This window comes from Gallus gallus, chromosome 5 (assembly GCF_016699485.2).
Source record: "Gallus gallus isolate bGalGal1 chromosome 5, bGalGal1.mat.broiler.GRCg7b, whole genome shotgun sequence".
Taxonomy (NCBI): Eukaryota; Metazoa; Chordata; class Aves; order Galliformes; family Phasianidae; genus Gallus; species Gallus gallus.
Genome location: NC_052536.1, coordinates 1,581,028 through 1,597,599, shown reverse-complemented (window position 1 = coordinate 1,597,599; position 16,572 = coordinate 1,581,028). Strand labels below are relative to the sequence as shown.

At 46.7% G+C, this 16,572-nt stretch overlaps 1 protein-coding gene across 2 annotated transcripts; it reads left to right on the top strand.

Moving 5' to 3' along the window:
- The first annotated feature begins 1,526 nt into the window (after window positions 1-1,526).
- On the top strand, window positions 1,527-16,449 carry LOC428824 (SITS-binding protein-like). Of its 2 annotated transcripts, none has more exons than XM_015286268.4 (11): window positions 1,527-1,652; window positions 2,388-2,699; window positions 4,132-4,303; window positions 5,076-5,271; window positions 5,435-5,585; window positions 6,141-6,335; window positions 6,539-6,807; window positions 8,077-8,213; window positions 9,983-10,104; window positions 11,011-11,190; window positions 14,658-16,449. In XM_015286268.4, the coding sequence occupies exons 2-11, from the start codon at window positions 2,415-2,417 to the stop codon at window positions 14,829-14,831; spliced, it is 1,881 nt and encodes a 626-aa protein (XP_015141754.1). In that variant the 5' UTR covers window positions 1,527-1,652; window positions 2,388-2,414; the 3' UTR covers window positions 14,832-16,449. The 2 variants fall into 2 exon arrangements, with proteins under 2 accessions (XP_015141754.1, XP_426381.2); XM_426381.7 differs by having other exon boundaries at window positions 2,184-2,699.
- The last annotated feature ends 123 nt before the right edge of the window (window positions 16,450-16,572 follow it).

The following is a 16,572-nucleotide window of genomic DNA, read 5'->3' as shown; positions in this document are numbered from 1 at the left end:
GGAAGGCTGCTTTTTAAGAAAACTTTTTAAAAATAAACCCTAGAAATACCAGCATTTTGCTGGGATGCAGCCCCTGAGCATTGCCGCTGCTGTGCTAGCAGCATCCTTGGGGTTTGCTGTGCACAATTCCTCTAATCCTCCCTTGGAGCCCTTTGCCGTCCTGTGGCTGCTGGGATTTAATCATGTGCCATGTGAGAGAGCTTTTCCCCAAGCCGATCTCGCTGCCAAAAAATTTCATCAGACCTCCCCCAGCCCCGTGGGTGCCAGGAAACCAGGAACTGTTGATGCTGCGCTGCTTTCCTGAAATGTTGGAGCATTGTACCTCTATCCTATGGGCTGAATTATGTGGTGGGTTGATTTTTTTTTTTTGTATGCCTTTCCCTTTATTTTAACCAGCTCTCAGCCCACAACCTTGATGGATTATTCTTTTTTTTTTTTTTTTCCTTCTGGTTCTCTCCAGCTCCTCCCAGAAATCCCAGTGAGCTCCAGCTGGGAGAGCTGTGCCCTCTTCCCTCAGCACTTGGTACCCATCTCCATCACTTCGCCGTCCTCCACTTCATCGTGGATCCGACCCTTTCTCCATGCTTAGGAGCCCAAGTTAGCAGCTGGGAGATGCTTCTCCCCATACGATCAACGCACTTTTCCCACCTCCCGTGCTGTGTATTGCCCATAGTGGGATGAAAAATTAATTCTGGAGCCATGCATTGGGGAAAAAACCCATCAAGGGCTTTTTAGATGACAATGAGGGATTTCCATGAGGATTTGACCATCCTGAGAACCTCCTGAAGAGCAGAATTTCCTGCGGTGAGTAATGCTGTTGTCTTTGGGTCAGGGCATTGGGGTTGTTGGGTTATTTCTTAGAATCTTAGAATCATTAAAATTGGGAAAGACCATTAAGTCCAACCGTCAACCCACCACCACCATGCCCGCTAACCATGTTGCTCAGTGCCACATCTGCCCTTTTCTCTTTTCTTTATGCAAAATGAGGAAACTCTTCGATTTTATTTTTTTTTTCCCATTGGGTAATATTGTTTGTAAATGCCAGGCCTTCCCCATTTGCCCATAGGCTGGGTTAGGACTGATGGGATGAGTGCTTTAGGGGCATGGGATGAGTGCTTTAGGGGCAAGTAGCCCTCTGCACCTTGGGCACGTCCAAAGTATGAGAAACAGGAGGGAAAATCCCCAAAATAATAATAACAAAAGCCAAATCAGCATAGAATCAGCAGAATGGGGAGGCTTAGCAACGCCACTGTAGATTCATAGATGTGTAATAAGGGTTTGTCCAGTGCCACCTTAATAACTTGGTTAAAATACACCAAAGAAACAAAATTTTACGGTTATTTCCATATAAGTCAATAACTTAAAAAAAAAAAAAATCAGAAAATTCCTCAGCTCTGTTGCTAATGTAAGAAACCTGTGGGGGCCTGGGGAGGGAGGCAGTGAGCCATCGCAGCTTAGATAACGCATTGGCTTTGCTTGGATCAAGTTGCTGGGGCTATAAAGGTCTCTGACGTGGCTGCGGAGTTGGGAGGAACAGTTCCCCTTGGGAAAGAGAATCAAGAGCCTCTGCCCTGTGCCACGGCAGCCAAATTTCGGGGTGAGGCACTGGGTCGGCGATGGTTATGCCCGGGTGCTACTGCAACATCTTTTAGGTAAGAGGTGCAGCTGTGCCTTTCTGGAGGGGGGGTTCAAAGGGATGTAGGGGAGGTGGCATGTGGTCCCTAACAGGAACGGCAGGGCAGTGAAATCTGTGTTATCAGCCCCAAAATTCAGCAGAGCGGTTGGAGAGAGGCAGATGAAGGGAGCAAGTTGGTGTCACCCCAACAGCTTGTCGCCACCCATGTCCCTGTTGCCCACTTTGAGCACGGGATGCCCCATCCTCACGCAAAGGCTCAGCTAACACAGCCAGACTTTGCTCTGTGCATTCACCAAATACTTCTGCAAGCAAGGGGAAATGAGGATGGAAAGCCGGTGTCACGTTACAGGGTCACCTTTCCCATCCCCACTCCTCCAAACACCCTGCGAGACTTTTTCAGCACCTCTTTGCAATTTGCAGCCCTTCGGCAAGAAAAGCTGTGAGGGGCCCTCCCTTCCCACTTGGAATTTTAACTCCTTGCGTTCTTTCAGAGCAATCCAAGGTTTGAGTTGGGGGGTGGGGGGGATTCCTTCTTGTGCTGTTGCAGGGGAAGGGAGAGCAAGAGGAAAGCGGAGCGTCTCGGAGCATCCCGCAGCAGCGCGCCATGCCCATTGCTCGCCCCACCGGCCGCATCCACGAAGCTGCTTGGACTTCTGGCATCAGGGAGCTGACAGAGCCCTGGAAAGGTGCCTTGGGCTGCCTCGGCGTGGCCGTCTTCTTCGCCATGACCATCGGCATCATCTCCTGGCAGGCCTTGGAGCAGCCCCCGGAGGAGTGGATGCTGCGAGGCCAGGCAAGCGGGATGCTGTGGGATCGCCGCCGCGGTGCCCTGCTCCTGCGGGTGCTGCCAATGGGACGGCCGCTGGTGTCCATCACAGTGGGTAGTGTGCCGGCCTCAGAGCCGCCTCCGCCACGGAATCGGTGCTGGCAGGACGGCATGGAGTTCTGCTACTCATGGGAGGAGGAGGCCGAGCTCCGTATCTCGCTCCAACCCACCCCGGCCCCTGGCACTGAGTGCTACAGTGTCCGCTGGACGCCGCTGCGCCCCGATGTGATGCTGAAGGTAATGGGGAGCTCCATGCCTTTCTCCTTCACCTAGCTCCTTCGGGGCAAAATGAGCTGGTTTTGGCCGAAATGCAGCATTTTGCAGTCTGGTTGTACCCTGTCTTGTAGACCTGGAGGGAGTGGGTGTGGAAAATCTTGTTTTTTATGCCCTCTGCACCCCCTATACCCACAGCGCTGCCTCCTCCTGGTGCTTCATGCGTAACCGCAGGCTGTGTTTATATGGAGACCAGATAAATAATACTTGGAGCACCCAGTGGTGGAGGAAACAAGGAACAGCCCAGGAGGGTCCCTGCCAATCCCAGAGGCAGCCACACTCCTGCTGGGATGAAAATGTATGAGGATTTTCTTTGGGATATTTTTTCCCTCCATGGGGTACTTCTATTCTTTAAAGCCCCAGATCGCCTCCTGGCATGGTTTCATGCTAGTGGATGGTGTTATCCGAGAGCAACCACTCTGTTAATTCATGTTAATTTATAGGCGCTCACGGGGATGAGCAAGAATAGATTTATTTTCTTTTTCCTCAGTTTTAATTTCAAAAAACTTATTGGAAAACAGTACCCGGAGGAAAGTTAAGTGTTAAGAGTGAGTTTACTTTTTTCTCCCCCCACCCCCCGGATGGTGTAACTGGTTCAACTGACACCCAGCGCAGCTATTCTGGGCCTCCAGCGTTTCCACTTGAATAATTTACATCTCCACTCCCCACCCCTTGGTCAGGCTTAACCTCGCGCTGCCCCCGTGGCAGCAGTAGGCTTTGGGCAGCACTGGGACCGTGTGGGATGTAAGGGGACCATCTCCACCCACCCCAACCGCCCCCACATTTCTGGGGGCCCATCTCCACGTGCCAAGTCATGCAGTTGGCTAAGTCCTGCTGATCCCTCTCTTTGGCAGGGAAGGGAAACTCTCAGAGGCTTTGAAGCACTGGGCACCATGCAACAGCACATTTTTCAGAAATTTTCTTTTTCTTTCTTTCTTTCTTTTTTTTCTTTCTTTTTTTTTTTAATAACTGAAACAATTTTTGGCTTAGAGTTTGCATTGCCCTGCCCAGACGTGTCGAATGCAGATGTACCCAGATGCGTAACGGGGGTAGAGTGGAGGGACAGCAATCTTCCTCTACCTTCCTCTTCAAATGAACGAGTTTGTGGTCTTCAAGGTCTATAACTTTAAGTCTGGATTTAAACTGGGTGCTATTTCTTTCCCGCTCCATTTGATCCTTTCAATCAACCTACATCCTGCAAAATTGTTTACACGGAATTTCATTAGTATTTCTTCATAAAAGCCCAACTCTTGTGCTTAAGCTTAAAGCTTCTTGCAGGTTATACACAGAAAGCAAAAGGTAATTGAGTGTAAAACACCAAAGTCTATGGGTTTGGAATTGTTCTTCCTGGAAAAAGATGAGGTTGTGATGTGGGCCTGTCTCTCTCCTGCTGCAGGATTGCTTCTCCATGGCTAATGTCTCATGGTATGGAGGTGCGAGCCTCTGTGCCCAGCGCTGGCCCCTCAACAGTGCTGAGAGCCCTGAGCAGCCCTTTGTCAGTGGAGATTTCAGCAAAAACCCCACTGGGTATGGCCCTGTGCTGGAGAGATACTTCTTAGGGTCAACAGGTATTTTCTGCTTCCCAGTTTGATTTCCTGTGGGTTTAATCTCTGCATCTCTCCATCCATCCCCGCATTTATAAAGCAATTAAAGAGCTGGGTTCATATCCCAGAGACTAAATATTTTAGAATCAGAGTAACTAGTGGCAGCAGGATTGAAGGGATGGATCCCAAACATCCCGATCCTCATGGGAGAACTGGGATGTTGAACCCAAGCTATTTTCACAACTCAGGATCAAGAAGGTTGGAAAAGACCTCTAAGATCCACAAGTCTGACCCCAACACACCCCCACTATACCCATTGACCATATCTCTCAAAGCCACATCTCCACGGTTCTGGAACACTCCTAGGGATGGTAACTCTACCACCTCCATCAACAGCCTGTGCCAGTGACCCCAGAAAGCCCCCCAGGGGGAGTTTGGCACAGAACAGTGTCTATTGCTGTGTCCTAAGCATGCATTTGGGATTCTGGATGCGGACTAGGATGAGGCTGTCATTGTCAATTTGGGTGGATATTTGGATTGTTCCATAGCGTGCCAAACTTCTGATATCCATCCAAAATTATTTGCTCTGCAAAGTGATCATTTTAGGAAGAAGTGAACCCAAGAGCATGAGCTGAATACAGAGAAAAAAGGCCGGAAATACTGCACATCCAAATGAACAAAAGAGGTTGAAAAGGAGAAACGGAGAGTTGGGTTATCTTGCTTTACTGGGGCTGCTCTATGGCCACTGATGAAAAGATACTCGACTGAGCACTATTTTCCCCTTTTGACCCCGAAGGAGTGACAGTGACAGTAGCACCTGATGTGCCCTTGGTCCTCTCGCTGGAGAGCCATTGGCATTTCTGCCTGGGAGGAGCTGGAGGCCCCCTGCACTACGTCCTCTGCATCAGCCCCGACATCACGACTGCACACCGGCATGTGGGCACCCAACTGGCAGGGCCAGCACGGGCACTGCCTGATACAACCCTGCTGTGGTAAGCCATTCCCTTGCCTCCGCTACTGGGCTGCTTTCCAAGCCTAAATTAGCACAAATCTCCATTTTGCTGCTTTTTTCTCACACACTAAATTTTGCTTGCCTCTCTCGCTGTGCCCTTTGCTAGCCCAGAGTGCAGACCCCATATGTTCTTCATCCCACAGGTCTCCTATCTGGCAGTATGATGGCCCGGTGGGTTCAGCTGCCAAAATTAAGCGGGGTCTGAGGTCGCTGGCCAGGAGACTGAAGCGGCATCGCATGCAAGAGGGGGTCCTGGCCCTGGGGGAGCATGGCACAGCTGCACTTGCCACCATGGTACATCCCATCCTTCCAGCCCCTGTGCTCTGAATGCCCACAGAGTAATTTGAAATCCCTCTGAAATGCAAAAACATTCACTTGGGTCGGGTGGGAGATTTACTGAGCATCCTTTCTTAATGGCGGAAAGCTAGGTTTGGGGTTTTACCCATGGAGGATGGTTATGAGTGGTGTCCCCAAGGGAAACCCCAATGGTCTGACTTGGGACCACTGCACTTTGGTGTCTTTATCAACAACGTAGACAGTGGGATTGAGTGTACCCTCAGCAAGTTTGCTGATGACATGAACCCGAGTGGTGTGGTCAGTACAATAGAAGGAAGGGATGTCATCCAGAGGGACCTGTACAGGCTCAAAAAGTGGGCACATTAGAACCTAGTGAGGTCTAGTCCCCATGGAAGGGGGCTTGGAGCACAGTGATCTTTAAGGTCCCTTCCAACCACAGTGGTTCAATGGACCTGTGGTTGGTTTGGGGTTTTACCCGTAGAAATGGCGCTGCTGACCTCGATGGCTTTGCCATTCCCACAAAACAATTTTTTCCTTTTTAATTCCCTTCAGGACCATGTGCCCGCAGAGCGGAGGAAGAGGCATGGTGCACCCCATGCCTGGGACCCAGCAATGATCTTCCCACTGCGGCTCTCCATCACTCTGTCCCCCTACACCAGCATCGCTGCCCCGCTCTTCCTGCACTTGCTGCGGGATGGTGAGACCGGCTACTGGCTGAGCCTGCAGCCCCGCTATGGGGGCTGCTCGGTATGGTACCCAGCACCTCTATTTTGTCTTATTTTTAATGATCCACCAGTTTTCTATTCAATTGGGAACCTTGCGGGGAGGAATTTTTCACTTCTATGCACTACATCAATGCAAGTTGTGGTGCCACCCCTTCTCCAGCCTTGCACCCCACATTTTTTGGATGTTTTAAGGGTCTGACTGATATTCCTCACCATCTGCTGCAGATCCCATTGCTGACAACATGGAAGGGACAGCTTTGCGCCCGCCTGAACATCACCAATGAGGCAGCACTGAGCTGGTACTTGTCCCGCGCCCGTGGCCTGCGGCACAAGTTGGGTGCCACATACGTGATCTTTGAGGGCGCTGAGGGTAATGCCTTCCTGGAGCAAGCCATGTCCCCTCCTGCTGAGCTGGCTGGTGACCAATACGCTGAGATGCTGGCAGCAGCACTGGTGACACTGGGGAATGCCACTGTCATCAGCGTCGGTGCCAGGTGGGTTGTGATGAGCAGAAGTTCGGGAAAGCATCAAGGTGATTCTCCCATCTCTTCGCTGCTGCTTCTTTTCTTTCTTTCTTTCTTTCTTTCTTTCCTTTTCTTTCCTTTTCTTTCCTTTTCTTTCCTTTTCTTTCCTTTTCTTTCCTTTTCTCTCCTTTTCTCTCCTTTTCTTTCCTTTTCTTTCCTTTTCTTTCCTTTTCTTTCCTTTTCTTTCCTTTTCTTTCCTTTTCTTTCCTTTTCTTTTTTTTTGGATTGTTATTTTTGAATAATGCTTTAGGGCATAAAAATGCACCAACGCAATGATGCTTAATTGCATTAATGCAAGATGCAATAGAAATCCATTGTAGCCTCTATGGGCATTTAAGGAGGGAGGGAAACCCTTCAAAACCCCATGGTAGTAAGGGTCTGTGGTACCAAATGACTGCAGTTTTCTGACCTGCATAGCCCATAACTGGGTGTTTTTAGCCCATCCAGGAGGGGATAGAATCAGGGCTAAATCCTCCTCAGTTAAATGAGCTCCAAGTCTTTGGAGCCAAGTCTTGTCACAAAGATTTGGACCTGACACTTCTTGGCTGTTGGAAATGCAGTGGCAGTGTTCTGTCTTTTATACAGGGCTGTTTGGGGACATGTTCCCCTCCAAGTAAGCTGCACGCATAGAAGTGTTACTGGAAAATAATAATAACATGGGGAAAATAATTTTTCCCTCTGCCAGACAGACAAATCCACTGTCAATAATGATGGCCCCTCAATGCAAAACAGATGAGCATGAATGCAAGCCAGGAGGAGAAAATACCTCCCTGTGGGATACATCACAGTGGGGTTCAGGCTCTGGATTTGGAGCACCTCATGAACCAGGGCTGAGGGGACACCCCAGTCTCTGTCCTAGGTATGATTTTTGGAGACTGTTTTCCCACGTGGGTGTGCCAAGAGGATGAGTGTGAGGTGGGGTGTCAAATCTCATGGAGTCAAGCCAGGAGAATGAAAACTTTGAGCAGGAGATCTAGGGAAATGTTCCAGAATAATAAAATCATAAAGGTTGGAAAAGACCACTAAGATCATCGCTCATCAACATCAAGAACTAGAGTGTCTGAATTCAGCAGGTGCAGCAAGTGGGAGATGAGTTGGAGAGCTCTGACTTCCCTTTCACAAAGGTCCTCAATGATTGGGGAACCTGTTTGACCATAGTGACTGCCAGGACAGTCAGGAGTTGTAGGGTTTCTGTGGAGATCCTTCTAAACACATTCGGTTTGTGCTTGTTTCCCCCAGATCTAGCCATCTACCGCTCTTTGTCCAGATGAGTCCACTGCACTCAGACTGGAGCCACGCTGGACTGAAGGGGTTGATTCCCTCTGCGCTGCACTACAGCCTTTTGGGCTACAACTTCTTCATCCCTGATACAGTGGGTAATGTCTTCTTTCCTTTCTCACTCGCTATCATTGTATTTTCTTGGGGGATTTTTGCAGCACTCCATGTGAGAGGAGCATGGGCTCAGAGTGGCTATAGGCTGGCTTCAAGCACTTTGTTCCCAGAACCCCATTTTGGTTGGACTGAAGGTTACTAGGGAATGGGCTGAGGAACTGAAAGCAGAACACCACGTTGTAAATCTTAACAGGCAGCCAGCTCTCAGGGGATGTCCTGTACAGAGATCCTTCATTGCAAGTGTTGCTTGGGCTAAAACTGAGCCGACAAAAGCAAGGAGGGAGCCAACAGCTGGAAAACAGCCTGCCTGGGCTCCCAGATGGGAAATAGCTATTCCTAAAATGCCAGCAGTCCTGATCCAAGTTTGTATTTCTGCTCTGAAGCACAATGGCATGAGATCTTGAAATAAAAATAATTACAGAGATTGAAACATAATCATCTAATGGGGGCCAAGCAGCTCATTTCTCCCTTCTTCTTGGAGGTGAATGTTATTTGTTTAGACCTCACCACAAGCACAGAAGTCATCACAGAGGCCATGCTGAAGATGGTCAGAGCCAGCAGAGCTGCAGACAGCCCTGGAAAAGGGGCAGCGTTGAGCAATTTTCAACTTGGCTTCTATTTTCAGTTGGCTTTCCTTAGAAAACAAGGCTCAGGCAATCACATGTGCTAGTGGCATCCTAAAGAGATGCTAAATCTGCTGGCTAATGTCAGTGGGACAGAGGATGAGGGACTCTGTCCCTGTGTGGTTGGGGTCATGGTGCACAGCCTGCAGAAAAACAAAGCTTGGAGGATAGTTTCTGCAAGCCCTCGTGGAGCAGTTTGGTGATGGAATTTTGTCACCCCCCTGGGGAAAGCTGCCCCAGACTGCAGAGTGATGTCCCCTGGGGATGCTTCCCTTTACCCATCCCCTCCTGTGCTTTCCAAACCTCTCTCTGGTGCTCTGGGGAGGAACTGGAATCTACTTCCACCATGTTTCTGATCAACCAGTAGATACTCTGCCCCTCCACCTCTTTCCACTATGAACATGTGGAAATGTCATGTGACACAAATTACATCTTCCAGCCTTGTTTCATGGGGTACCAACATCTTTTCCTTCCCATCTGGGGACAAATGTTATTTTCTGTGACCTGTTGGCTTTTTTCCAGCCTTGTCCTTCGCTGTTGATGTACTACTGTCTGTGCTCTGATGAAGCCAAGTTTTGGGGTTTCTTGCTGTCTACCCTCTGCATGTCCCATTCCTTTAGGTGATCCTATCAGGTTATACCTGACTATTTTCCTTTGCTGGGTTGTGTTGTCATCATCTACACTTTGGCAACATCTACATTTTGGCAATTTAATCCTAGTGCAGGATCTGGGTGAAAATTTGTGCCACCTGCTTTTTCCCCTGGAATATCAAATCAGGTGGCAGCATTGAGAGAGTGGAGTATTTTTCCATGGTTCTTCTGATCTGCACATCGAACTGGCAGAAAATCCTTTATTTTTATGATATTCCTCTCTGCAAAGAAAAATATTCCTTTTTACAATGTTCTGCTATGACTTAAGAACTATCTCCTTAGATCTCATTCCCAGTATCTGTCCCATTGAACATCCATCTCCAGTCATTTTAGGACATTCAAAGAGGAGTCAAGGAAGGAAAAGCCAGGAGCGGGGATTCAGCTGCTCTTGCAGTTGCTTGCAACAAGAGCAGATTGCTTTGACCCTTCCTGTGATGAGATGTCCCTAAGCAGCTCTGCTCAGCAACTTGTCCCTGGCAGGAGGCAGCTTGGCTGGCGACACCCCAGGGGACCCGGAGCTGTATGTGAGGTGGTTGCAGATTGTGACGTTCCTCCCTGTGATGGTCTTTGGCACGCCACCCTGGCTCTGCTGTGACTCCTGGGTACGTACACCAATGTCCCGCAGAGGAGGGCACATCTGTTCCTTAAGGAAGAAATCCACTCTAAAAGCCATTAAAAAAAAAAGCCATTAGTAGCTCCTACTGGGGAAAGTCGGTGCTAAAATTCACTGTACTAATTATGATACCCATGAAAGCCAGTGAGGAATTATTGCATGATCTCAACATTGCTTTTTTTTCTGCATAACTATCGTGAATTTTCACCACTTCATGCTTTGGCTATATGCAACCAAATGGCTGGTACTCACAACACCTGTAGGTGTGACAGTATCACATCTGTCCCTCTTTCACTTTTGTTGCTGGAATTGTTTAATTATTCTCTGGTCAAATAGTTGATATCTACACTATTATGAAGCCCGCAGATTTGCCATCAAGATTTGAAGGTGTTCAAGACCAGGTTGGATGGGGCCCTGGGCTACCTGGTCCAGTACCAGATCTGGAGGTTGATGGCCCTGCCTGTGGCAGGGGGGTTGGAACTTGGTGATCCTTGGGGTCCCTTCCAACCCAAGCCATTCTGTGATTCAATGGTTTCTTAAAATGTTTGGGAGAATTTTCTCAGAGATGTTGCCATTAGAGCACCCAAAGAAGGAAGTGATTCCTCAAACACTGAGGGAATGCCTTCAAATCACTTTACCAGCAGCAAAAGAGTTTGTTCCTTTGGATAAAGACATTAGCACCCCACGGGATGTCACCCCCCCCCCCCCCCCCCCCCAGTCAGCTTTCACATCTAAATGGGCAAAAATCCACCATATTGATCCCGTTTCGTAGCCATCAGGATGGCCATGTTGCAATTTAGTGACCTCTCCCCAAGGAAACATCTAATTTCTTTCCTCTTGCTTTGCTGTGGATTCCTCTTACCATGTATTCCTTTTATCCCCCATTGCTGCGCAGGTCCTGAATCTTACCCGGCAATGCATACAGAGGCACAGGGACTTTGTGGTGCCACTCATCATAAAATACAGCAAGGAATGGCTTAGTACAGGGTACCCAATCTTCCGCCCAGCGTGGTGGCTCAGTCCCACGGACCCGGCTGCTTTCACCGTTGAGGATGAATTTCTCATTGGAGATGAGGTAGGGAATGTAGAGACAATTTCCCCAAAGGGTAATTTGGGAAAATACAAAGCTTCCTGCAGTTGTCTATGCACTCCCTCATACCCTCTTCAAATACAGAGCTCAAATAGAGGGTGCTCAAAACTGAAATGTTGATGGAGCCCCACTGGCTCATTCAGGTTTAAAATGTAGACTCTATTCAAAATGTGGAGTCAACAAGACTTTTTTTTATTTTTTTTATTTTTTAATATCAGGGTATTTTTCAGCCCCTTGTGGCAGAAGGAACCTCCTGATTGTCATCACTGTTTATTTCCCCCATATCTTTTGGGGGGTTTAATTCCATTAAATTACTTAGCTACAAGCCAAGGGTTCATCCAAAGTTGATGGCTCACAGAACCCAGTTTGATCTTGTTCCTCTGGGGACTTCCTCTTGCCTTGTTTTGGGATTTTTCATTCCTGTGTGCCACCCAGAACAGTGGAGGCACGACAGAGAACACAGGCTCTGGGTCCCAAATTCAGGCTGGCATCCATGTCCCAGCTGGACTACTCTATCCACATGTTGCCTATGGGATTCACACACTTGAATCTGTTTTACTCCAATGTAGTGGGGTAAATATTATTTATCCCAAGCACTGTAAGTAGAGCCATTGAATTTAATAAGGCCACCACAGGTTAGGTGAACGTTATCATTCTACCACAACTTGTTACATGTGCATTTAGCACATGGGTGGCAGAGATTAATGTGATTTGCTGACTCAAATCAAAAGTGGATCTTGGAAAAGCAATTGGAGTCTTCTGAAATACTTCCTTAGAGAAAACTGTGCCTCATCCCCTCATTTCTGTAAAGAGAGCTTTTATTTTGCGCTGCTGCTTTGCCTGGATGCAGGATCCCAGTAGCTCAAGATTTTGGCAGTTGCTACGTATACATATGTAGGAATATAAGGACATACTTTATTTTATTTTATTTTTCTTAAAAACACCATTATTTATTCACACAATAACATTCACTTTGCAGCAAAATCTCGTGCTGCCTTTGCACAGGGATGCTGCCAAGGAGTTGGGGGATGGAGGTACAATCTACCTAAAAATATCCAAAACTCAAAAGCCAAGTTCATCAGGAGCTTCTTGCTTGTTTTAACAGCAAAGCAACTTCTGTTGCAGAGTTATCTATCTTCTCAGGTTCTGCTTGCAGCCTTTGATCAATATTGCAATATTAAAATCTACAGGCTTGACTTTCTTATCACAAATTCCGTAGATTTGATTTATAGTTTTCTGGGGGAAAGGTTGTTCTCAAGGAAAATTTACATCACTGCAGGAAACTGATAAAATATTGTCCTACTTCTTTACAAGCTTGTGTAATCAGGTGAGACATTTTAAGACTACAGATCTTTAGCATAAGTGAACTGGAATGGCACTGTTTGAGAGAAGAGACATTTCTTTGGTCCTGATGTACTGCAAGGTGCATATTCAAGCAGTGGTGATGGTACTGGTTATAACTGCAAGCGAGCTAAAACTTAGCTTCTTCTCCCCACATCACTCAAATGGAAGAATCTCTAATGCAGTGGAAATGGCCAGGGCAGAAATGTGCTCTGTGTTAGCAGGGTGAGATTCCTGCTAAAACACAGCAAACAGCCTTCTCTCCCAGGAGCTGCAAAGCTATGGCTTGGCTGAGAGCTCCCAAAATACGGTAAAACATCAGGCTTGCTCCATCAGCGTGGCAGGGCCAAGCATTTCTGATAAAGCACCACATGAGGCCAGCAAAACCTTGCCTGATTTTGCTTCAAAAGGAGCCCAAGCTGGTGGGGGGGAGAGTCCAGATGGGGATGTTTTGACTTCCAGGCTGGCTTTTTGCGGCTGGAAGAATCCAGATGCAGTCCAAAGCCTGATTTAGTGCCATTTGGAGCACGATTAATAATAATTTACTGGAAAATACATAAGGTGGTTCTGTCCTGGTGTGGTTTGACACGAGGCTAAGTGTTAAGATGCTGGGATAAACTTTCTGAGCATCGTGTTGCATGTAAGCATTGTCTGCATGGTGCTCATAAAGATGGTTTTGTGCCATCACCAATGTTTTCCTGCTCATGAGCTGTCACCCAGACTTTTTTGGGGGTAATTCTGGCCTGGGAGGATCACCTTGGTTTGAAATCCATTTTTTTTTTTTTTTTTTAAGGCTGATTTTTACATTCATTACTTCCAGACCCATGTAATACATGTCTTGGCAGCACACTTCCAACCCACTGAATCCTTCCAGTAAAGAGTGTTGAAACATAACAGCAAAGAAACAAGTGGCACTATTTCAGAAAAAAAAAAAAAACACAGAAAAAACCACCAAAACCAAAAACAAAAAAACCACAAAAACAACCCAGCAAGTGCAGCACTGCTTCACATCAGTGCTGTCTGAGTGAAAGTGGAAGCTGTAAGAGGTTGAGTTGTGCTGCCAAGTACATTTATAAAGGCCAAGTGGGCCCAGAAGTGTTCCCCAAAGAGAGCCAAACACCACGATGTCATCCTGGGACACTGCTGCCCAAGGATCATCCATATTAATGAAGGAATTGACCAAGAGTTCAAGAAATTGAGTTCTAGGAGTTGAATGATCAGTACATCTCATACATTATTTCTGCTTTTTTGATACTTTTTTCTTCATTTACTGGCTTTCCTGGAGGTTGTTTTTTCATGGTTTCTTTCATGGTTTCCTTTCCACGTTGCTTGAGATACAATCCGTCATGTTGTATATACTGAGCAAAGCTCTTCCTAGGCTTTGGATCCAGGCTAAGACTCCCAGAGAAGAGGGCTTTGCAATCCCACCTTCTGAGCAACCTGGAACTAAATCTCCCACAGAACGTTTCTTTCTAATTAAAATCCAAGTTTCTGCTTGGCTTGGTGTCTGATTGCCTTTGATTCTTGGTTAGCTCATATTCAAGTGTCTTCAACTGGATGCCCCCAAGCACCAGGTCAGGGGAGAAAAGAGAAATTCCCATGTCTGCCAAAAATTCCCTCCATGGCATAAAGGGTTGTATACCACCAAATTCCTCACAACTCTATAAAATCTCCTCAAAATCTGCTTTGAGTAAGCCTGAGCCTTCCTGCATCCATCCTGGCTTGCTCAATCTCGAGGCCAAAGCTTTGTTTTCTGGAAACTTCAAATTTCTGATGTTATTTCAGTTCAGGTGTTCTAAAATATGGCTTGGGTGGATTCTGGAGTCTTTTTCTTCCAAAATATGCATTGGATGGAGACTACTCTATTTGTTGATGGTGTTTTTTTCTTCCAAAATACAAGTTGGACAGACTCTCACAGCTTGATCAAATAAAGGACATTACATCACCTCTTCCCACTCCTGTTTAGTAAACCTTACTCATGGGAACAATGACCTCTGCTGCTTGCACACGTGGATACTCTCGTTTGCAGCCAAAGTTGCTGATTTTCTCTGCAGTGCCTCAACTGACCCTGCAGGTGCTAAACTACTTTTTCTTTCTCTGTTTCACTGCAGGTCCTGGTGGCTCCAATAACAGAGAAAGGGCAAACATGGCGAGATATCTACCTGCCTGGTGAAGGGTGCCGGTGGCGGGACACCAACAGTGCTCGTGTGTTTGATGGAGGCACTGTCCTCAGGAACTACTCCGTCAGCCTTGAAGAGGTGCCAGTTTTTGTAAAGACCTCCTAAATTCAGATTGTCTTGAGTCCGAAGCAGCTGATCTCCTTCAGAGCAGCACTGGCCAAATGTGGTCCGCTCTTCCTTACAGATTTTTCAGCCTATTTGCACTTTTCTGAGACTACTTTTTTTTTTTTATTATTATTATTTCAGCAGAAACTCTTTGAATCATTTATTATTCGCTGCTATTCTTAAATAGCACCAATACAGCTTGGGCACAAATACACATCCACACCACATCTACCCAAATCTTTCTGGGGTTTTCCCAGGGAGACGTTTGTGTATATGCAATTGGATGGGCACATCCAGCTCTCACAATAGTGGATTTTCCAGAATCTGGTAGAAATGAACATCACCTACTGGGATGGGATTTATGCATTTAAAGACAAGTTTGCACACTCGGAAATGTAAAGGTGATAGTACTATTGATGTGCATGGACATCACGTGCTAAATGCTACCTGTTTCTCTCATCTGATGCTACAAGTGGGTCTTCAAAAGAGTTTTTGGTGGCGAGTGCGTGACTTGGATGATAACTGGAAAACTACATGAATTTCAGTGAGTTTCTTTTGAAGAGCAACTGAATCAAGCAAAGTAGTGTCACTAATAGAGCCTGATGTGGATGGACAGGATGGCTGCTCACCTTGAGATAAAGATTCCAGGACCCAGCATCCCATGCATTAGACAAACTCTAGCGTGCCTGAGCCGCTACTCTTCACTACTTCTTGAATTTTATGCTTTTTCCCAATTATTTCTTGAGGTGCGAGCGTGAACTGTTGGGACCAGCCTGTCCAGTGGAAAATGTTTGGATGGTGCTGTGTGGAGCCAGGAGTTGGACTCGATCCTTATGGGTCCCTTCCAACTCGGGATATTCTGTGATCTTCATGTGCAAAGTACATGTTAGGAATGTTGAATAAACACTGAAGTGGGTTATGTTAGCTCTTCAGATAACCCAAGATACAGATTAGCGTGTGGATGAACAGGGAGAAGGTTTTGGAGGCTTGCATTTGAGGTTAACAAATAGATCACACTCCGTGAGAAATGAAAGGCCCTGCTTTGGTTCACTCACTTGGTTTGAAACAAAACCCAGTGAGCTGGACCTTTGTTTAGGATAAAGCCCTAAATCCTGCTGGCTTCAGATGGGCACAAAATGTGGAGCACAGGTCTCTGTGCACAGATTAAATCAGTGCAAATCCCAACGGTGCTGGCTTCTTTCTCCAGGCCTTCCCCAAACTCAAGCTGAAAACTCTATCAGTTTTTGCTATTCTTGGCCTCTAAAAAATCACTAACTTGAATCCAGGCCAAGTGGCTGGCTGAAGATTAAAATAATAACAGTAAACAAAAAGATCACGCATGATGCATGTTTAAAAAATAGAACACCACCATGTGATGTAAAAAAGTCTCCAGTAGCCAATTTGTTTCTGACTGTTAATAGGGTAGGCCTTGTTTCTAGAGAAAATTTTGCATAATTTGAGTTTCCTTCTCTGTGATGCTGCTGTGCTGGGGTTTGTGTCAATGGGCTGTTTCCACATTACAAAGGGTGCTGTCACGTCATTGCCAGCTAAGATCATATTGCTAATGCATTTTCTACCTTACGAGCAATTGGATATTAAAGATTGTATATGGAGTCATTGTAATGTTTATGGAGTGTTTACTAATATATCCTTGACTTATAGTATTGGCCACCTCGGTCTTGGTGTCTCTGGGCACTGGATGACGCATTCTCCATTTCATTCTTACTTCTTTGTACCTGTG